The sequence below is a fragment of the Carassius carassius genome, chromosome 36, assembly GCF_963082965.1.
Source record: "Carassius carassius chromosome 36, fCarCar2.1, whole genome shotgun sequence".
Taxonomy (NCBI): Eukaryota; Metazoa; Chordata; class Actinopteri; order Cypriniformes; family Cyprinidae; genus Carassius; species Carassius carassius.
The window spans coordinates 16,089,883-16,113,077 of NC_081790.1; the positions used below are offsets into that span (position 1 = coordinate 16,089,883).

Consider the following 23,195-nt stretch of genomic DNA (forward strand, 5'->3'; position numbering starts at 1 on the left):
TCCCAGAGTGCTGTATCAAGGCACCTCAGTGGGAAGTCTGTGGGAAGGAAAAAGTGTGGCAAAAAACGCTGCACAACGAGAAGAGGTGACCGGACCCTGAGGAAGATTGTGGAGAAGGACCGATTCCAGACCTTGGGGGACCTGCGGAAGCAGTGGACTGAGTCTGGAGTAGAAACATCCAGAGCCACCGTGCACAGGCGTGTCAAGGTGCCAGAGTCTGGAGGAAGACTGGGGAGAAGGAAATGCCAAAATACCTGAAGTCCAGTGTCAAGTACCCACAGTCAGTGATGGTCTGGGGTGCCATGTCAGCTGCTGGTGTTGGTCCACTTTGTTTTATCAAGGGCAGGGTCAATGCAGCTAGTTATCAGGAGATTTTGGAGCACTTCATGCTTCCATCTGCTGAAAAGCTTTATGGAGATGAAGATTTCATTTTTCAGCACGACCTGGCACCTGCTCACAGTGCCAAAACCACTGGTAAATGGTTTACTGACCATGGTATTACTGTGCTCAATTGGCCTGCCAACTCTCCTGACCTGAACCCCATAGAGAATCTGTGGGATATTGTGAAGAGAAAGTTGAGAGACGCAAGACCCAACACTCTGGATGAGCTTAAGGCCGCTATCGAAGCATCCTGGGCCTCCATAACACCTCAGCAGTGCCACAGGCTGATTGCCTCCATGCCACGCCGCATTGAAGCAGTCATTTCTGTAAAAGGATTCCCAACCAAGTATTGAGTGCATAACTGAACATAATTATTTGAAGGTTGACTTTCTTTGTATTAAAAACACTTTTCTTATATTGGTCGGATGAAATATGCTAATTTTTTGGGTTTTCATGAGCTGTATGCCAAAATCATCAGTATTAAAACAATAAAAGACCTGAAATATTTCAGTTGGTGTGCAATGAATCTAAAATATATGAAAGTTTAATTTTTATCATTACATTATGGAAAATAATGAACTTTATCACAATATGTTAATTTTTTGAGAAGGACCTGTATACATATAAAATGTGTGTATTATTTATATATTGTTTATATATATATATATATATATATATATATATATATATATATAGAGAGAGAGAGAGAGAGAGAGAGAGAGAGAGAGCGAGCGAGATCACAAGAATAACGAATGCTGAAAATTTTGCTTTTCCATTACAATTACATTTTAAAATAAAGTTCTTACATTGTAATAACCGCCCTGAGCATAAGACTTTCAAAAACATTACAGACCCCAGATACTTGAACCATAGTGAATATAATATATATATTCAATTTATTAAATTGCTACAATTAAATAGATAACTAGTAAAACTAGTCACTTGTGATGCTACTGATCCAAATCGATCTAAATGACTTCTATTCCTATAGTTTGTGAATCAAATTTACCACCCTCTATGCACATTTTGACATGGAGGGAAAAAGACCAATGGATTCACAAAAAGACTGTTTTGCAAACAATGACACAAAAAAGCTTTAATTTAAATAGGGGAAAAAGAAATCACATAAAAAAAAAAAAAACTGTACATAACTTTGAATGTTGAAAACAGTTTTTAAATAAAACAATCCTCCATATAACTAAAATTAAAATACAGGATGGTGTACTATTTTACAATAGTTGTGCAAAAGCAGTATTAACTGGTTCATTCCCCAGACTTCATGATTCTATGTCGGACCCCTCCGCAAGCACAGATACACCGAAGCGTGACTCCCCTAAGACTCAAAGTAGTGTCCTCCATTGAAAAATAACCAGAAATCCAATAATAATAAAATATATATATATATATATATTAATATATATATATATATTAATATATATATATATATATATTTATATACAAAACATGCTGTACATATATGGCAGAGATGGGTTAGATCCCTTTTGAATCACTTACACCCAAGACTATCCAGTAATTTGTGCTTTCTCCCAGTTAGAGAAGTACTCCCTGTTGCTTTGGAAAAGTCACCCTAAAGATGAGAGAAATGGTCTTGATGAAAAGAGAGAAAGAGGTTGATCGGCCTCGAACCAAATGCTCGATAGCTATTGAAATCCACTGCAAGAAGCCATAAACGGGGAAGGTTTGCTCAGCAGACGACATGAGATGGTGGTGTTCAAAAATAGACTAGGCTGCACGGTCTGCAGGGAGACGTGATGTTTAGTGTTCAAACGACTTGTGATATGGTGCGTGATGGTCAGAGAGGCTATATATTTTCAGTGTTATAAACGTACAAACAATCTGTGGTTTAAGTGAGAATAGGAATGCATGAGCATGATCAATTCTGTGAACTTCCTCTAATGGCACTAAACGAAGCTAGAGGCTCAAGTCACATCCAAACTTGATGTTGATCGAGCAACAATCCGGCGTTTTGAATAAGCACTGTAAAAGGAACACCATGGGGCCTCTCAACAGAAAACCACATTATTTTGCATAAAACGGCATTACTCTGTGAAACCAGTGTAAAATTTCCAGCAAAAATCCTTCCCTTTCACCTAAACACCGTCTGTCGAATCGTAAGGCACCATTTTTACATGGCGGCCCCCGCATGCTGACTCTCAAACCATATCGTTCGACGCAAAGCCTTTTTCAGAGCACAGCTCAGCCACGTCAATCATTTTAAGCTGGGAATTGTATGGTGTAAAAGCGCTGAACGGCTTTCTGAATCAGAAAACCACTTTAAACAGCTCATGGGAAATTTCAAGCTCCTTTACATCGACACGCCGCAGCTATGCCAGTCAGCGCGGTATTGTTTGATATGTTTGTTGTCGTAGAGGCAGTAAGTGCCCTGCTTTCCACAGCAGGCGGTCTGAGCTTCGTTTGCCCAACAGCAGATATTTAACATCAGAATGACATCTAACCTTCCAGTTGTATTACACACAGATTTAGGGAATTCGTTTGTCACAATCCGGTGGATTCAAGAATGGGGGCAAAGGTTAAAGTTCACTCATGTCCAGCTACTATCAGCACAATCAATCAAAAAAAAAGCCATTCTGTCCATCTCCATTTGAGATCAGCAATCAAATAAATCTTTGTCTTTAGAATTGGTACATCTTTGTTTTTTCCCCTTATCGAGTTCCAACTAAAACGCTGGAGTTTAGAAGTCAAAGCAGTAGTTTGGGGAGTTCTATTAGTAGTAGAGGGGGTGGTGCAGTAGCAGTAGTATTGCAGTAGAGGGAGACAAACTGCAGGCACTTGCAGCAGCAGGAAAAAGCCTGATGGGAGGCCAGGAAGCCCTCATGTGCTCTGGCCCACTACATCACCATCAGAGCTAAATCGGTAGGGAGCAGATTAGGAATTTAGTAGGTAGTCTGATTTCCTGTGGGATGAACAAAGAAAAGAAAGAGAGACAGACCACCGGTTTGATGACGTCTATTCTGTCCCAACTGTCCTCACCCGAGGCGGCTGTAAACTATGTAAGGAGCACCAGGTGCTAAGGGAAGTGTGCATGTGAGCGAGTATTTGTGATTATATTCAAGTATTATCCCTGAAGCTCGCTGAAGAACGGTCGTGGTTGATGTTTAAGAGTGATGGGCGACACGTTCAAATGTCTTTGCTGGAATGTGTGAGCTACATAATGACGGGTCGGTGAGGGGGAAATCAAACTCGAGTCCTTTGGTCTTGAAAGGACGGTGACTTGTGTAGAGGAAAGCTCTGGGCCTCAAAGAGAGGAATCCTGCACAATACGGCTTGATGCGTAGCGAGGGACTGGATGCGTAGGGGTAAAAACGAAAGCTTGAGTAGGTTTAAGGCTGCTACAGAGGAGAAGAGAGTTCCCTTTTTGTTACTGCTGGTGGTACAGGTCACCGATTTGCTTTGATTTAATGACCTGACCCTCTTTACATAAGAAAAGAAAATCCCTTAAGATTGCACTGACTGGCCACTTTTTTGGCTTTTTAGCCAAAGAAGCTTAGGAGAGCTCAGTCCAGAGTTCATTACTTAACGCAGCACTCTTCTAGTGTGCTTCTGTATCTGGTGATGTGTTGATTAAGGAGACTTGCGAGAAACCTCCTAATATAGGCAGAACTGACTGAAGATGCTTTAATTATAAAAAAGGGTTGATAAGGTCAGCTTGAAGTCCTCCCAGCTCACTCTCTCAGGATGGCGAGGATCACCATGGGCTCGTCCGATCCCAGCTGTGCAGACTCAGCGGAGGCGCTCAAGTAAAGGCAGCTCTGTAGACTCCTCCCGTGCACTGGGCGGGTCTGATGATGTAAGGGGCGTGGTCTCAGAGGGTAGGACTGCTCCCATTGGATCCAGTGTTGGGCTGACATCAGAGGGCAGGGCAGGGAGGGGAGGCTGCAAAGGCTAAGAAATAAAGTAAATAAATAGGTTATTAATATTTATACTAGTCAAAACTTTGGCTTTCTCTCTCATGCTCCCTGACACAGCATTTACAGTTTAAAAAAAATATAGTATACATTTTGAAAAATATTACAGCTTAAAAAAAACTGCTTGCCATTTCAATACATTTTAAAATGTAATTTATTTCTGTGACAGCAAAGCTGAATTTTCAGCAGCCATTACTCCAATCTTCAGTGTCACATGATCCTTCTGAAATCATTCTGATTTCTCATTTCTTTATCAGTGTTGAAAATAGTTCTGCTGCTCAATATTTTGGTGAAAACCATGATGCATTTTAGGATTCTTTGACGGATAGAAAGTTCAAAATAGCATATTTTAATTTTTTTTTTTTTGTAACATCTTATTTCACTGTCAATTTTGATTTTTTTTTTTTAAAGCATCGAAGTACTGATTGAATTTTTTTTTCTTTATGACATTTAGACAGTTGTTCCATCCTAACCTTTTTAACTATATGCCACTCAAAAAATAAGTTCAATTAAGAAATTAAAACATGCCCATCATTTAAGATATGCATTTAGGAACTCTTATGTATTAATAGATCAGGAAGGGAAGCATGCATCCTAACCTGTGTGCGTATGCTCTGTGATGCTGAGCCATCCCCTTCCGTTACAGCAGGTCCATTGAATCCTTTCCTCCCTGACAGACTCCATTTGCTGTACAGGGCCTCATAGGGCAGCCCGCTACCCTGGCCCAGGCTTAGGCCCCTCTGAGACACCCTGTGACTGGGGTTGTCCTGCAGGCTACTGGGGCAGAAGCGGTCTGCAGGCGGCAGGACCAACGAACTACTGAAAGATAGCTGGGAGCTGGACAGGTGTTGCCCCAAAAGCCCATGGATAGAAGAGGTGCGGTGCAAGGAGCTAACCAGCCCAGCATCCATCCTACCTTCTGATTGGCTGAGTAGGGCTAGTGGGAGGGGCTGGGGATGCAGTGGCCAGGAAGGTCCAACGGGGTTGTCAGTCCCTTGAGAAAGTAAGAGAAAAGTGAAACTTACAGCCTTGACACATCATTGCTTTACTGACTGTACATTAACAGTACAACAGAAGCAGGTGTCATACCCATTGAGGGCTGTACAAAAGTGGGATGAGGCTGAGGGATGCTGGACGCTGTGTTTTGAGGAGGATGAGCTGCAGGGTTGTTACTGATGGAGGCAGAGCCGCCACCACAGTCTGAATCCTCAATGTTCCCCCCACTGTTACATCCAGCACCACAACCCTTCTGAAGCCTGAAGAGAACAGAGAGCATTTAAATAAAAAAAACTCTGAATGCCTAAAATGTGCTGTAATGTAGCAAAATGCACACGTGCCACCCGACCTGTCCCAGCTGCTGATGAACCACGTGTAAATGTTGTGAGGGCTGATGGGGCCTCCCCAGACAGAACGTAGCTGAACATGGGCTCCAGCGTAGGAGGTGGTGAGTGGGGAGACATAGATAGGGTATCCAATGGGCTGGTCACAGGACGAGTTAATCATGTTCCTCAGGGCTTGTTTGGCATTCTGGATGCTGCCGCGTTCAGGGTTCCGGTTCCGCAGGAAGACCAGCTCCTGCTGTTGTCCTGCCCACAGCCCGCGCACACACTCCCGGTTCACCTGAAGGAAGCAACCGAGAGAGATTCGTTATGGCAATCTCACGATAAGACACACTGTACATGCCTATAAACAGGCTTCTTCAGCAAAGCACCTTGATGACTCTGAAGCTGAGGAAGCGTTTGTTCAGCATGATGATCTTGTACTCGTCACTTCCATCATCCATAACGTGGCGGAGAGCAAGCAGAGAAGGCATGTTGGCCAGGATAGCACTGCGCCACACAGGATCGCCTTCGTGAGAGATCAGCATCTTCTCTTCATTGGCAGTGATGGCATCGTACAGCACCACTGGGTCCTCATACTCATCAGGAGAGGTGAAGTGATCCTGTGGAGTAAACAAGAGACAAAAAATTGGCTCAAGAGAATCAAGTAAACCAGAGATCCATTCCATAATTGCAATCATCAGACAATGTGATGTCAATAGGGATGGACGAATGCCTTAGCTGTACCTGGTGCAGTTTGAGGGACATCCGTACTCCTGGAGCCACCACCCTGTTCAGCAGATCCATGTCTGCAAAAACCCACTCGTCTCTAGGAGAAGTGATACGAAAGTCGCCCTTGAACAGGGCATGAAGGCCGTAGAGAAAAGGCTCCAAGCTGAACATTTAAGAATAAGAACGTATAATAATCAGTGCATGTACATCTACAACATAATCCCACTCATAAAAAAAGTACAAAAAAACAAAGCACGAAAATCACGTTTAAATAAATATTTATGACCTATTGCCGATGAAAAAGTTTTATAGTGGCATTCGCACAGTGATTTGTAGCAAGTAATTAACTGGAAGCCAACGAGAGTTATGTGATTTATGGCAATTCATAAGCCGCAGTGATATAAAGTCGCCAAGTCCAGCATTGCAAAAGGCTGAGAAAAGCTTAATTTCATGCACTGACCAAGCACTCATTATGCAGTAACTAGCAGTACGAGTAAAAAGGTGCAGAAATATGATTTAAAAAATAAATGCAAACAGACCCAAGCACTACAGCCCGACTACCACATACATTTAAGGCAAATATATTTAAATTGGTAAATCTAAAAAGACTACTTCAACATCTGTTGTACGTCACACTTCCTGTTGCCAGCTGGTGGCGCTATGACTGTGAAGCACAACAGCCACAACCATGTGATCAGCCCCCATGACCAAACACCTTGGTGTGCTGTCTGATTTAAATCAAATTGAAGATATAAAACTCTTCCAGTTACCCTATTTTTTGTATGTTCAAAATATAGCATCCTTTGTCTTGGCATAATTTGGTGAGAATCACACGAATCCCCTTGGAGGATTATTTCAGTATGCAGCAGTAGACTACACACTATTCTGTAAAATTGTTGCATGTGTGAGTGGTGCAAAACACATTTAAATAACATAAGCTGTCAGCTTAAGCCAAATTTCTGTAATGAGTTTAAACTCTTACCTGGCTGACATGCTGTGGGAGGCGGTGCCCAGAGCTCGACGGCCCAGAATACACAACCCAAAACACAGTGTGACCAGAGGGGAATCCTTCTCACTCTCAACTGGCTGTAAAAGAGGACAAAACAAAAACACAAAGTGAGTTACATCTTTGATTCCCTTGTAACCAAAACCCAAGTCAGCAACTGTCAACCGCAAGGCAAAGCCATCATTAAAATACCGTTTGTCTGCGGCTGTTGCAGTATTTGATCCACTCCAGGTACACCAGACAGAAGGACGAGGGAGTGATGCCGGAAGCACGGTGGTCGTAGTCTTCATCTATGTTCAGGTTAAAGGTGGGATCACTATCCACATAGGAAGGGCTAAGGCAGGGCCGCAAAGCATCCTGCGCTGTCTCATTGGACAACCATTCCTCCAGTTTGGGCGAGCGGGTCACATAGTAAATGATACTCTAAGAAGGAGAAACTTGGATGATCACTCTGCATCTCAGACAGTGGAGGTTTTATTTGAGTAGCTCTTCTGAGAGGAACTGACCTTGACATAATATGTGATGAGAATTTTGCGCAGGTCAAATACTTGAAGCATGGAAGCTGCATTGTTGTCGCTAATGCTGTAGCCTTCCAGCACATATTTGGTGGCGGCCACCTCCCAAGCCAACCAGCGCTGGCCAAAGGCCGCGTTGAAGGAGAGCATGTGGGGGAGATGACCTGGCTCACAGCAGCAACAGCCTTCATCTTCCTCCACCCCTTCAGTGATCGCCTCCACCTCCCTCTGCTGGCAATATGTTCCTGAAAACAGCCATTCAAGGAAAGAAAATAGAATAAAATTAAATGAGGAAAAAACATGTTCAAGCCAAATCAGTTGCCGCTAAACATGAAACTTTAAAGTATCTGAAAGCACCATTTTATACACCAGAATTATTCATATTATTAAAATCTCTCAAATTAAGTCTCTGAAGAAAAAAAAACAAAAAAAACTGCAATATAATATTTTAGAATCAGTATGAATCATTCTTTGAGACGTCTACGCTACATGACTTGTGCCCAGAATTTTCCAAATTTGCAGTCCGGAAGAAGCAACACTAGTTGGCAAAAGTCAGAGCCAGTGTGGAGATTTTGGCCAGTTGGCGTTGACAGATTTCACAAAAAATACTATTATAACACTGTGTATAATAGGCAAAGACTCTGATATTCTGAGCCAATTTTAGAACACAATTTCATTTTACATGCACCTCCTAGCTACGAAGCACATTTCTGTGCAAGTTTGTTGTGTTCAGAAAAACTTAAAGGTCAGGTAGCATGTGATCCTCAGCCATTTAGTCCTTATGTCTCTAACCATTTACAAAGTTGGCAAGTTTATGACACCTAGTGTTTAAAAAGTCGTAGTGTATTCCAGTGGATAGAGAAAATAGTGCTGCATTTTGTTCCAGTCTCTCTCCTGTTGGCTCACCTCTGAACTCCAAGCCTCTGAGCTGGAAAGTGGCGAGGCCGTTGCCGATCTCAATGATGTGTACGAGAGCGTTGAGGTAGTCGGAGGCCAGGATGAAGCAGTCTCCGGTGCTGTAGTTTCCCCAGCGGCCCAGCAGAAGGTCCCCACACAGTGAGTGCTGCAGAGAGCGCGTCAGATGCTCATAGAAGATAGAGTTCAAGTTGTTATCATCAGCACCTATCCAAGTGAGAGATAAGTGTCAGGATAGATAAAGAAGACCGTAGACAGATGGAAGGTCTGTGTAACTCAGAAAAAATATCACGTACCAGGGTTGCGGTCCAGCTGTGTGGCCAGGCGTGTGTTGGAGTGATCAACCCGTTTGGTGCTGAAGGACAAAATGGTATTTAAGGGTTCTAGTCACGTCTTCAAACGTTTTCAGCTTAGACTGAATTAGCAAAACAAATAACACGGCTGACATCTGCTCAAAATTTCTAAAGGCTTACTTGTAGTCTCTCTCCCAGAACTTCACAGGTCGGGTGTATGAAGTAACGAAAACTGCACTGCCCAGCACAGGGTTGAGAGGAGTAGAAAAGAGAGCAGAAAACACAGCTTGTACAAACAGCATGGCTGAGTCTGAGAGCAAAACTGGAGTTAAGGGGCAATTTATTTTTTATGATATATACACATACACACACACTTATTTATTTGACAAAAATTAGTTTAGCAAGCAACTGAACCAATTGTGAAAACAACCTAAAGGAGCTGAGGAGGAACATATAAAAACCAATTGTACAGCTGTACCATTGGGCACAAATGAACAAGAAAAGGTAAAAAGTTATGAGATCAGAATTCAGGGCTCTGTGTGTGAGTAATGGCAGAAAAGGATACGGGGAACGGCGAATGGCTGAGCGAAGGCATGGAAAGCAGAACCCCATGTGATCTGCCAAGGTGCAATGTAGGTCAGCACAAAACGCAGCTTATACAGCAGATCCCACAGCTGCTCACACACAGGAGAGATGACAGCAACATCAGTCTTCATCTTTTGATTTACAAACCATTCGTAACAAAAAAAGTTACACAGTACATTCAAGCCTTTAAAAATGTCACATAAATAGCATGTATGCATTATGTTACTAACTATATCCTAAACATCTTCTAAAAGGAATATTTTTGTTTTACTGTTATTTATTTCAACAGAACCATTTAGATTAAATAAGTGAAGATAAAATGTATTAATAATAGTGAAACCCTTAAAAGAAATGGTGGCCAGTTATATCAAATGCTTCTTTTTTTTGATATTCATGCGAATTTTAATTTGTTGAAAAAAAAAAAAAAAAATAGAAACCTACTGTCAACTACTTGTTTATACACTCTTCAAAAGTCTGGGGTCAGTTAGATTTTAAGAATTCATTTTATTTAAACAAATTAAGAAATGAATACTGCCCAACCACAAACTTTTGAATAGTAGTGTACATATAGAAGTAAACTAGATTATAATAAAGGACCCTTCCACAACATTATAAAAGTTGACTTATGGGACAGATATAAAATGATACACGTAATGAAGTTGGGTGTTTTGAAGGCATCTAAGAGAGATGTGGATGAATTTTCAGACCTTGCTGAAGAGGATGGACATGCAGTAGTAGTCGAGGAGGAAGGTCTGTGAAACGCGTGGGTAGTCGAATTGGAAGAAGAGAGCGGTGAAGCACAGAGTGACATACTGCTGAGACGGGACACAGAAGGACGAACGAAGCAGCTTCATTCCAGCCACTGAGATGAACAGAGCACGGCCACTAAAGGAACAAATAAAAGATGTCATCACGGTCCACGTCTGAAATCTAAAGTCTGAAACCACATTGAAAACCTGGAATCCAAAATGTTCCTCAACAAAGAGTAACATCAGCTAGTGTTGTGCTTTATTCTAGACTAGGATGTTCCTGTTCTTACTAGGCTCCAGGTTTGTCATGGTTTTGGCTGAAAGTGTGAGCTTCAGTGGTGAGGGAGTTGAGCACTACAGCCGGATAGATGAAATACTTCTCCACACACTGCAGCCAAGCATAAAGCTTCTCAAACCACATGAGCTGAGCAGCATCTGAGACAGAGAGGGATCAGTCCCATCACACTTGTTCATGCATTTGGACATTAGTTTGTGCGTGTAGTTTTGACTACTCACCTCGGACCTCAAACTGGCTGTATTCTCTGGAGCGCAGCACAGGGTGGGCCAAGCAGAACCAGGGCAGCTGTTTTCGGAGCTGAGGCAGGAGGTAGTGTGTGAAGAACCCCACCACCCCAGCCAAGATGTACAGGACGAAACTGAGAGCAGGCTGAAGAGCAGTGCAGAAAACACATTAAAACCAAGGCAGTAATTTACCCCCAAAAAACCTTCAAACGAACAGATTTGCTAAAATGAACTAGACTTTACAAGACTAGAAATTATGTTCAGTTTTGGGATGAAGACTAGTTCTCATAATGAGACTGTTAATATACTCAAAATCCTATTCTAGACAACCTACTGACCTGCAGAGCAATAAAGACGGTGCTTGCACTAATGGCGAAGGTGATAATGGCCATAAGAGGGCACATGACCAGATCTGAGTGAAGAGTCTCTTTCTGCAGAGTCGGAGAGAAGGGAGCCATTCAAAAGATATTGGAACGTCTATTTAGCAAAAGATAAATGCAAATGGAGAGTGCTTTTACCACAGAGTTGCACAATTTCTCTGGGAGAGGGTCTTTAATCTCTAATGGGGGCTCTTCTGGTGTCCGGCTCTCCAGTTCTGGGAAGAACTTGGAGCGGACCAGAGACCTGTCCAGAAAACAGTGTAAAAAACACCAAAGATTAGATATCGATCACTGAGCTGTTGGTGCAGTAAGATGACTGGAAAACCATGAATGTAAGGTGATACTGACCAGAGGATGGTTGGGTCGCTGCTCTGCCTGCTCAGATGATAGGACAAGGCCAGGAGGAGGCCACAGAACACAGAGAAGAGCACCGGGACATGTGCCTCTCCCCACGGAGCCTACACATACACGAAAACATAAAATTAGTCAAGGAAGCAACAATATACAGTTCTACTGTAACAGAGACAGATTCTCACTTACACTGATGGCACCAAGGCAAAATCCATAAACCAGAGCTGCCACCAATATACTGCGCAAGAGACTATAGACTGAAGACAAGGGGCTTGTGGTTGCTGAAACACACAAATGACAAGACATCATACTTGTGGTGCAGGGAGCTACAGTATGCCATAGTAGTTACTAGGGCTGCACGATATTGGGAAAAAAATGACATTGCGATATTTTATTTTTCTGTGATATATATTGCGATATTTTTTCTTACAAACAAAAATGGGGTGAGCACACTTACATTCTCATTTTAAATGATTTAAACATCGACACCATCGTGTCAATTGATTAATATGCGCGAGGGAGAGAGAACAAGACAGCGCTCGTGTTGTTTGAAAACGGCTTGCTCTCTCTCGGTCTCTCTCTCTCTCTCAATTCAATTCATATTGCTTTATTGGCATGACATACAAAGGTACATATTGCCAAAGCATTGTACATAGCAGAATAGAAACAAACAAAACAAAAATACATATATATTCATAAGAAAAAAAAATTACATGCAAAATAAATCCATATACATTTCTATAAACATTGATGGTACTTCTAATGTACTCTCTCTCTGTCTCTCTCGCGCGCTCTCTCTCCCTGTCTCTCTCGCGCGCGCGCGCGCTCTCTCTCCCTGTCTCTCTCGCGCGCGCGCGCGCTCTCTCTCCCTGTCTCTCTCGCGCGCGCGCGCGCTCTCTCTCCCTGTCTCTCTCGCGCTCTCTCTCTCTCTCTCTGTCTCTCTCTCGCGCTCTCTCTGTCTCTCACGCGCGCGCGCGCTCTCTCTCTCTCCCTGTCTCTCTCTCGCGCGCGCTCTCTCTCTCTCTCGCGCGCTCTCTCTCTCTCTCGTGCGCTCTCTCTCTCTCTCGTGCGCTCTCTCTCTCTCTCTCGCGCTCCCTCTCTCTCTCTCGCGCTCCCTCTCTCTCTGCCCTGTTAAACTTGCATGTGGTTTTCAGTCCTGTCAATTATAAACTTTCACTCTATGATGGTTAAGCTGTGCAATTAATCCGCGAATCACATTCGTCAAGGGCAGGGGAGTAGCTGGCCCGTACAGTTAATGAATAACGGATCAACTACGACAGCCTACATCGCACATCCTGCGATGTGACTATCGTGGATTCGTACATCGCGATATCGATGCTTACACGACACATCGTGCAGCCCTAGTAGTTACACTTTCGAATAAAGTTCCATTTGTAAATGTTATATAAAATGCTTATTGTTAGTTTATGCATCAATGTTAACCTTATTGTAAAGTGTTACTGCTACATCATTTTTTGAAATACAACACACGTCTCACCAGTTCCCCCGAAAAGGTGCATGTCCACCTGTTCAAACAAACACATGAGGAACGTGTTGACCTGAGGTACAAGCCCAAACAGGAAGATGATGGGGAAACAGAGGGTGAAAACTGCAAAGCAAAACATATGAATTATTAGGCTGTTATATTTTGCAAAACTCAATTAAGAAAGGTTTAACAGCGAATAAGCAGACCTATGAGCATATCTCTAGCGCAGAGCAGAAAGTGTGTGGAGAAGAAGGTGACCCCGTAAAGGGTGAAAGGCCTCATACTGTCCGAGTGGCCAACAAGGTCAAATACCCAGATCAGCACACAACACAAGCAGAAATACACTGGTCGGCTGTACACTATGATCCAGTTATGGCCCTGCAATGAAGACCACATTAAATTAATTTCTGTTTGATTTCAGCTAGGCGGATCCAAGAACAGAGGGACAAACAGTCATATACTCACATGCATCGGAGATGCTGCATCAGGCTGCACACTCTGAAATGGACAAAAAGAAAAACCACTGATTAACAAACACAACACCACTATTGGGACATGTAAATACTGTACAATTATCAAGAAATGCCAACACCTGAAAACAAATAACACACTGCTAAAACAAACAAACAGACCATTCCAAAAATGCTCACGCTGACCTTTAGCAAGGAGTACTGACAGCTGGCAATGACTAGGCAGAACTGGAAGACCCAGATGTCCCTAAAGAAGCCCTGGAGAAGCAACAGGAAGCCAAGGAACGCCACTAAGCTTGCCAATACCACCGCAAAAACATTCTCCCCTACGCGTCGGTTCCTGTCCAGTAAGGCTAGCAAAGCAAGTCTGTCGTAACGAACTCTTAGCCATTTTCCTGGCAGCACCCAGAAACGGTAATACTGTTTAGGCTTGGCCTTTTCCTCAATCATCAGTGTGTTCTCCTGGGATTCGTGAGGGGACTCATGATCTAGGTCAAACTACAAAGAGAAAAACGTCAATGCAGTCAGGAGGGATGAAACAGAATGAGTACTGATGATTCTGAAGATTTAGGCCTCACCTCTGGCATATCCAAAGGCACCCTGCGGACCTGCATGCCCTGGAGGACCACTGGTCTGGGCTGCAGCAGAGACAGCCCTGGCGCCGCCTCCTGGACATCAGTGGAGGTAAAGCTAGAGGACTGTGACTGTCGCTCTCGCTCCCTGAGCCAAGAAAAAGGGGTCAAACACTAGGAGACTGGGCTAAATATTACCCCAATAGTAAAAGGTTTTTAAGACTTACTGGACTGGGTCTTCATATCCTCCACCAGCAGGCCCAAAAGTATAAGACCTCTTTACTCCTGAAATTAGATTATTTTAACTGAAGGAACCTCCACAAATAAGCCATATTTAAATCAAACTGTTCCTTACCGCTTTCATCATAAAAGTAGTGCACAGCTCCCTCTGAGGTGTCATCAAAGGTGGATGCCTCATGAACACCGCTGCGCAGCAGCAGCAAGGATGAGGCAGCGAAGTGCAGAGCAGAAGGGAGCGTTCGTGTGCGGGAGTGAGAGGAAGTGCGGACTCTCTGAAGGTCTTGAAGACTCGGAGGAGAGCCCATGGCAGAAGGGGGTGGGGTAGGGTTACTACCTGCATTATGACGCCTGCGAATGGCCTGTGTCCTTTTAACACTGCTCACGGAGTCACGTTTACTTCCCTCCTCTGGGGCTGCAAGGGCAAAAAGAAAAGGGCAACAGTAAATATTCATTACTGCAGATAATGACAATAAGAGCAACACCACAAAATCATGAAACTATTCCCGGCTCTAAATATGAAATATTAAGAACGAATCTGTTTGCTCTTCACCTCCTCCTACTGCCCCCTCTTCCAGCAGCTCTCCTGCCCTCCAACCCGTCTGGTTCCCAGCCCAGGAGCCTCCAAGAGAGTCTAACCTATGGTGGGCCCTGGAGAAGCCCTCTGAGTGCACTGTCCGAGCCTCCAGATCTGATTTAGAGACGGTGAGTGGACGTGGGGCAGGAGTAGAAGAAAGGGGTAAAGGTAGCACAGTAGATGCTAGGGTCCCTGTGTTGTTGGAGCCTCCACCAGCCCCATCCATGCTTAGCACTCTGGCATGAGTCTTGGCACTGGCTGTGCTGGCTGAGCGCTGAGCACTGCGAGTATGGCAGGGTCCTACTTTGTCAGGCTCCTCCCCCTCTCCAGGGCTAGGCAGTTGAGAGGGGACAGGTTGAGAAGGGATGCCGGTATTTGCCAGATCTGGGGAGTAGCAAGAGGTAGAGGAGCTAGAATCGTCATCTTCATCATGGTCTTCATCGTCAGAACTGAAGTGACGTTGGGATCCAAGACTAGAGCCAACACTCACGTCGCTGCCGTCGTCTTCATCGCTGGAGTCCTCGAACAAGCTCTCGCTGTAGGCTTTGGCACCCAGCCGACTGCGTACAGGGATGTAGTCTCTGTGTTGGGCACGGTTTTGGTGCCGGCGGTAGGAGCCACAGTCAAAACTGCTACTGCCAGCAGTGCCCCGTTTGCGGGGAGCTTTCCTGCGACCAGGTCTGTGACCCACACTGCTACCCGCACGTAGCAGTTTCAGATCTTTAGGTCGCACTACCTGCTGCTGCTTTTGCAGAGACGGCGACTCTGCTAGGAGGTAGGATGGGGCAGAGACCGGCAGAGCGGGCTCTGAGCAGACCAAACCCAGTGCCAACCCGGAGGGTACAGAGCTGGCCTGGCGCGGAGGAGGAAGAGGGGGTATGGGGATACCACCATCAAGATCGCAAGACTCAGAAGGCCCGCTGCTAGATGGTGATGAGTCTCGCAAGGAGGGCTGTGCAAGGTCTGTAAGCGAAGGGGGAAGGTCCTCTCCCTCCACCAGAGTTCTGTCCAGGCCCTGCCCAGAGGAGAGCTCTTTGGAGGGTGATCGTAGCAGCACGCTGTCTGACAAGTCATCTGTGTCACTACCACCTTGGAGCAAATCTCCAGGCTGCTGATAGGGGCCTTTACCCTGAGGCAAAGCTGTGGAAGGAGCGTTAAAAATGGGTTTATGCATCTGGCCCAGCGAAGGGCTCTCAAGCTGGGTTGAGTCCGTTTTCTCACTGCGGTAGCTACTGACTGTACTAAGAGTCTCTCTGTCTGTGGCCCCTCCACCTCCACTGAAGCAGCTGTCAGTGGATCCTGCAGCCAGGGCTACCCCGGTGCGGCTGCATGGGTGCTCAGCACCAGGAGCAAAAGTGACAGGGTCAAGGCCCAAGCCCAACAAGTTCTCACTTAGCTCCTCGCTCAAGCTACTCTTGATGAGAGGGCTGAGAGGAGCATCTCCCAGACTCTCTGACTCAGCTGAAGGTCCAAGGGGGGAGTAGCCTCCTAGACCATCCCCATCGGGGCTCTGCTGAGATAGATGCTCCACACGCCCATTTTCCACCTGGTCCTTCTCATCTCCATCTTCTTGGCTGGATGGTGACGGTGGGATGGAAGGACAATTTGTTGGGTGCAGGCTACTAAAGCCTCCCGACAATAGATCATCCACACCAATTAGCCCTCTGTAATCCCCAGCCAAGCAGGTTGGCGCCATACCTGGAACAACAAAAAATGTGCAGTTACTACCAAGTACAGCAGAGATGTTCAATGGAGCATGATGTACAAATTACAATATTTCACCAATTCATTTGTTTTAAGCTAGTAATTCCCTCAGTTAATTTATAATATTTTGTATTTTTTAACATGTAAAATACATGTTATAATGATCAATGATTGTAAACCAGAAGTTTTAATAATAATTTTTTTTTTCTGTTGATTACACCAGACACAATATTCCATGAAATAAGCAGCTCAAAAGCACTGCGTGAAAAGTTTACTACGTGATAAAATTCATATTGTGACTGTGGCTGTGATTGAGTTAAACTGATTATTTAAAGCTGCAGTCTGTAAGTTTTGCCTTTTTCGCCATCTCTGTGTGAAACCTGCAGTTGCAGTTATATGGGGAATAATCTTTACGTGGGTTTTGCATCGCATGTCTCATCAGTGTGGATGATTCTAATATTTTGAGGAGTATGTGTGGCTGTCAGTCACAACACCATTGTGGACATTCACTGCACTTCGGAATCACAGATTCTACATCATGGAAGTATGTCCCAAATATGATTTTTCACCAGGAAATGTCATCTGAACAAGTAACATGTCTGCCACTTTTGTTCTGACCAACTGAGAAAAAACAAGAATAACAATACATCACGCTACCAATGGTGATTTAATCTAATGATCGCTTAGCTCATATCACATCAAACCATGCAAATTATAACTATTGTTATACTTTGTTCTCAAAATGTTAATTTACAACATCAGCATTGCGTGACTACATGAATTTAGTGTGTATTAGCGTTACGTGTTGACTACAGGTGAATTTCCAGTTGTCAATGATGATTGTTGTATGAACCTTTTGGATTACAATTTGCCATCAATATGATAAGTTTAATTATTCCAGCTACTATAAGAAAAGGCTATTAATTATCAGCACCTTCGCATGCAATATAGCCTACTAGCTGTGACTCTTTTATGTTTAAGGAAGTGACATAATGATGCAAAGACGAACGGCACCATGCTTGTATTTCCCACAAAAACCTACCACAACCACTCATATAAGAAATCATTATTGCAAGCGTACCATTGTGAATCGGGCCAAGGTAAGTTTTGAACACTGGCTGGTTATAGTACTGTCAAATTATTAATCACATCCTAAATAAAACTTTTTCTTTATGTAATATATGTGTGTGTACTGTGTATATTTATTAAGTATATATAAATATGCACACATACAGTATATATATATTTTGAAAATATTTACATGTATATATTTATAATATATATATATATATATATATTTAATATATAAATATACAATTCTTCTTAAATATATACATAAATGTGTGTGTATTTATATATACATAAATATATACAGTATACTGTACACACACATTATGGAAACAAAAACTTATTTTGGATGTGATTAATCGTTTGACGGCACTAGTTATGTAATTGGCCAAAACATTATTATTATTATAAAAAAAAAAAAAAAAAAAAACTTCTGCTTTGGGAGGGGGGTTGTGGGGTAAAGCAGGGACTTGGTACTCTGTGTCTTGTGAATGGGAATTTGTGGTCAAATGCGCAGGGGGAGGAGTTTAAAGCAAACTAAATGATTGAAGAAATCTGATGTACATAACCAGAGTTTTGTCTTTTTCACCGGAATATTGGGTTACATTTTAATTAAATGTTGTGTGTATGTATATGTATATATATATATATATATATATATATATATATATATATATATATATATATATATATATATATATATATATATATGTGTATATATATATATATATATATATATATATATATAATAAAACATACATAAATCATGCACAACAAGATATCACCACATGCACTGATAAAATAGATAAACTGAATGTTCACTTTGTACCAGCTCTAAAATATTTTTGGAATTCTTAATTAGATTTCTAAAAACAAATGTTGCCCTCTTAATTGGAAGTCTAAGGAACAATCCTATCTGTAATAGGGGCCGTTCTTACTAGTGTTGTCCTGAGAGCTGTGTTGAAGGACGTCTCTATGTGTCACAATCAAATTATTACTGCCCTGCTCCTGCATGAGCTCTTTAATATCTGGAATTTTAAAAATGACAAAAATCAGATAAGAACTGAAGTGCAAGCATACCAGTTCATGTAAACTGAAACTATCTGGAGTAGTTCATTTCAAAAAGAAACAGTAACATCAACACAATGTACCCTTTGAGCCTCCAGGGTCTTCAAGCTGTGGTGGAAATTCCTGAACAAAAGAAAAGTAAACGAGTCAGAGGAAATTCCTACAAGTGAAGCAGAATAATGCCTAAGAACACGTGATGTTTGGCATTAACAATATCCTCACCGACACCTGGTTCAATCCAAATAGTGAATGCTGGGAACTGCAGCGTACAGGAGGGGTGGAGTTCGCCTTTCGGAACACCGTCATTTCCACACCGACACTACTGTTCCTGTAGGGACAGGCAGATCAACATGAACTAAAACAGAGTACAGTGGAGTGACTCAGTGGCATGATGCTTGCAATGCTCCACAAACTGATGCTGCCTACTTGAGAGACAGAAAAGTGTCACATTATATTTTGACAACAAATTATAATAAGATAGTTACACACTACCTGCGCTGGCTTCCGTCGTGAGTGCCAGAGCCTTCCTCTCCTTCTTCCACTCTATTGGGGTCTGTGGCGAACGAGGCCTGCCTCTTCTCCACAATCTCGCCCAGGTCAAACATGGCATGTAGTCGGAAGTTCACTGCTTTTATGGCCGTAAAGAAGGCCGCTATCACAGCACAGTACACACCAGCCACCACTAAACTGGAAGGAAGGGCCTAAAAGAATAAATGTGGGAGAATCACATCATTGTGGTTGCAAAAATTACAACCGGTTTCATTTCAGACACTGCTTCTTATGTAAACCACAACCGGTGCAAAAAAAAAAAAAAACAGTCTCTTAACAGTATGCAAAATACAGCTAGGCCTATACATAATGGTAGATGTATTGATTTATTTTGCCATTGACATATAAGACTATTTTCATCTGTTTAAGTACATTTTAAAGTACATAAGACAGACAAGACCTTGTTGACAACTTAACATCATTAAAAAAAACTGACTAGAATAATTGCCCGACGACATTATAATCTGTTAAGTTCAATAAAATGAACTTTTTTATTACAGGAGCAGCAAGATGGAGGTTCGCGTAATAGAGAAAGCACAAGTATCATGAGTGATGTCATCACATTTCATGTTTACCCACATGCTTTGCTGTATTATCATCAACTGGTTGTCTTACTCAAAACAATGGACGCAAAGGAATGCTCCTGAAGGCTGACTTCTATTTAATGATTCCTTCTTGTATATCTGATCAATAACATTGATTGTAGTCTTAAGCAGCTTGTACTTATATCCTGTAAAACTTTCAAGTCAATAGCCTGTTTTAAAGGGAACTTTACTGAAAGTTAAAATACTGTTTTGCCTTGAAATCATGAAAATTATTATACACACACTAAAGAATAAAGTTTGGGGTCAGTATAACGTTTTTGAAAGAAGTCTCTAATGCTCACCAAGGTTGCATTCATTTATTTGAAAAAAAAAAAAAATACAGTAAAACCAGTAATACTATGAAATGTTACAACTTAAAATAACTACTTCTCTTTATTCCTGTGATTTCAAAGTTGAATTTTCAGTGGTCATTACTCGAGCACTGAAGTGTCTCATGATCCTTGATGACATCATAATAAATTATTTTCTTTTATTTATTTTGTATTATGGAAAATAGTTGTTCTGATTTTTTTGATTAATGTTGTGGAAAACAGGATACGTTTTTCAGGATTCTTTGATGAATAGTAAAGAGGAAAAAAGCATTTATTTGAAATACAAAATTTTGTAGCATTCTAAATGTCTCTGATGTCTTTGGTAAATAGAAGCATTAATAATATTAAAAGAAAAAAGCTACTGACCGCAAATTTTAGGATAGTAATGTATTTATTTATATAGTTTATTTATTTATTTTTAAGATACATGTTGCCTTGGTTCTGCTTCATTGTAACTACTTGGAAAAGACAGCAGCTGTCTGTCATGCATTTTGAGAAAGTTTTAGCCTCAATGTCTTGGATTCCATCAGTATTACACACACTTTCCAGAAACATGGGCTGTGGCTTTCTTTACCTCAGGAATTACTGCAAGAACTCACCATGTACAGAAGAAACGGGAAGGCCAAGAGGAATATCCAAAGGTAGAGATGAAAGCAGTTCGAGAAGGTACTCTGATGAGGGTCCACGTACCATCCTCCGCTCAGAGAGGCCCACACTCCCTGCCGCAATATCTGAAGAACCTGAGAGCCCATCTTATCGCTTCCTGATGAGACAACCCAGAGATCTTGAAGTTACCTTGTCAAAGTTTCTAGAGCGGCACTTCCATTGGGAACCTCAGGAAGGACTTTCTCGGACTGGTTATGAAAGAATTAGCAGAAAGCGAGACGTTCCAGAACAACTTCAGACCTGTGTTCTTTTAGTATCAACGGTTTGTTTGCATGCTCCTCCAGCAGACCCCTGTTTGTAGTGCAGTTCATGAAGGGTTTTTGGCACAACTGTGACCCAAGGGCTACATGGAAACATTCATCCTGAGGAATCATCAAAACTGCTTGGTTTGGTTTCTTTACGACTTTCCAGCACTTTAAACAAACACAATTCCATGAATAAATCAGCTGTTCTGATGACATACTTAAGATAGTATTTTGAATAAGGACATTTTAAACTATTTGTGGCCGGATAAAGTAGCCTAATATGGTTTTTCTAGAAAATCCAAATGAGTAATCAGCTTTCGTTTAGGGGGCTATAATATATTTAACTAAATTTAGAGATGATAAACGGATATGTATTCGATCACTGAACACCTGGAATCTTCTATCATAGACAAGGCAGAGAAAAGACAGTCACTAAGTTATAATGTCTTCCTTGGCTTTCTATGCTTTTGTAACTATTGTAAATATGGTATACAGCTTCAGAGTCCTGAGAATTAGATTTTCTAGTTTTTCTGCACAAATCTGTAAAGATATGTATACATTACACCGTTTAGAGTTTTATATCTTATCAGACTGCTGATTTATTTTAAGCTAGTCATCTCCAGGCGTAAATAGTCATAATATCCTCTTAAATGTTCTTGTATGGCAGAAGGAAGGGAGGAAAAAGTTTAAGCATCATCTGCAAGCAGTGAATCGTTTAAATAAAGGAAAGCTGACAAATGTCTGAGTGGATTTGGCTTTAAACCATACAACTTCAACTAATGTTAGCATAGCTTGCCTGAAGCAGCTTTGACATTATATTGAGTCTAAAAAAATTACAGTAGAAAGATAAATGTCCAGCAGATGATTCAATAGCACTAAAACGAAAACGTAAGTTAACTGGGATGCGAATATTTTTAGAACTGTAAACAAACCGTGTTTAAACAGCAATAGCGTTAACTCTAACTAAATTTTAGTCTGAATCAACTTGTTAGACATAAAACCAATCAGAAGGGATGCAAATGGTATAATCTATTTTATCAGTTTTTCGGCTTAATTAGAAGTGTAGCATTCCTCTCAGGGTTTAGTATCAGCTGACACTCACTAGCCAAACCGCTAACATGCTAACGTTACAAGCAGTAGTGAGCCACATTGGGCATAATTTTTTTTGTGGCGAAATTATCCGATGTTAGTGCACTCTTCAACTCAGTCAACACTCCATGGTTTATCTCGACAGGGCCTGCGTTAATTAATCCAGAAACGAGAGCAGGAAAACCGCAGGACAGCGAACCTGAAGGCGAGTTAGCATAGGCTAACAACAGCACTGAGTGCTTCCTCCTTATGACGAAAATAAAATACAAAAACAAACACGAAACGCAAAATATCTCTATGTGGTCACCACAGCAGCCATTTCTTCGGTTAACCCAGGGCCGCTGTGTAAAAACTCCAGCGATAAAAGCCCAGAATGTGAGCTCGCTAAGTTCTAGTGTCGGATCGCTTCATTCACACAGGTAGCAAACACCCACCTACAGGAAGAGAACTGATGCCGCAACGCGATTGGCTGCTGCGGTTTACACCCACACCCAGGAACAGAACGCATGCTTCGATGCGATTTGCTGCAGCAGCTGTCTGTCATCCCAGAGCAAGATCACTGATTTTATTCATCAATCTACAGACAGTCCAGACCGTCTTCACTCTTACCTTTATTGTTGATGTTGGTCAGGTTGCCACTCTTTCACTCCTACATTCATTGATGCGCTCAATTTTACATTAAAATGGTTATTTCCTATAAACGTATGTTGGCATTAAAAACAGAAACTGGGAGAGTCGATATAGGTAATTCAATAACAGTTGATTTTAAGATTCCAGCTTCAAAAACATAAAAAAAAGGTTTTCAATAAATATGACTTAATTAGGCCTAGTGATGAAAATCTTGATTTTATGT

General features: G+C 42.1%; 1 protein-coding gene across 1 annotated transcript; it reads right to left on the reverse strand.

Moving 5' to 3' along the window:
• Nucleotides 1-1,550: 1,550 nt before the first annotated feature.
• On the reverse strand, nucleotides 1,551-22,770 carry LOC132117311 (pecanex-like protein 3). The gene is made up of 33 exons (XM_059526505.1): nucleotides 22,356-22,770; nucleotides 20,942-21,421; nucleotides 19,370-19,578; nucleotides 19,100-19,205; nucleotides 18,961-19,000; nucleotides 15,014-16,735; nucleotides 14,579-14,875; nucleotides 14,451-14,508; nucleotides 14,230-14,371; nucleotides 13,838-14,149; nucleotides 13,647-13,679; nucleotides 13,388-13,559; nucleotides 13,194-13,304; nucleotides 11,885-11,976; nucleotides 11,693-11,802; nucleotides 11,483-11,588; nucleotides 11,303-11,395; nucleotides 10,959-11,109; nucleotides 10,733-10,877; nucleotides 10,401-10,578; nucleotides 9,674-9,782; nucleotides 9,289-9,418; nucleotides 9,112-9,170; nucleotides 8,807-9,022; nucleotides 7,892-8,145; nucleotides 7,578-7,808; nucleotides 7,362-7,465; nucleotides 6,395-6,542; nucleotides 6,040-6,270; nucleotides 5,674-5,948; nucleotides 5,418-5,584; nucleotides 4,928-5,322; nucleotides 1,551-4,305 (listed from the first exon to the last, which is right to left on the reverse strand). The coding sequence occupies exons 2-33, from the start codon at nucleotides 21,092-21,094 to the stop codon at nucleotides 4,144-4,146; spliced, it is 6,711 nt and encodes a 2,236-aa protein (XP_059382488.1). The 5' UTR covers nucleotides 21,095-21,421; nucleotides 22,356-22,770; the 3' UTR covers nucleotides 1,551-4,143.
• Between the last annotated feature and the right edge of the window lie 425 nt (nucleotides 22,771-23,195).

Coding starts and splice junctions, on each gene's coding strand:
- LOC132117311 (XM_059526505.1), bottom strand. CDS start 21,094: ATGGGCTCTCAGGTTCTTCAGATATTGCGGCAGGGAGTGTGGGCCTCT. Junction 14,150..14,229: donor TGCCTTTGGATATGCCAGAG/GTGAGGCCTAAA, acceptor TTCTCTTTGTAG/TTTGACCTAGATCATGAGTC. Junction 4,306..4,927: donor CACAGAGCATACGCACACAG/GTTAGGATGCAT, acceptor TTTATTTCTTAG/CCTTTGCAGCCTCCCCTCCC.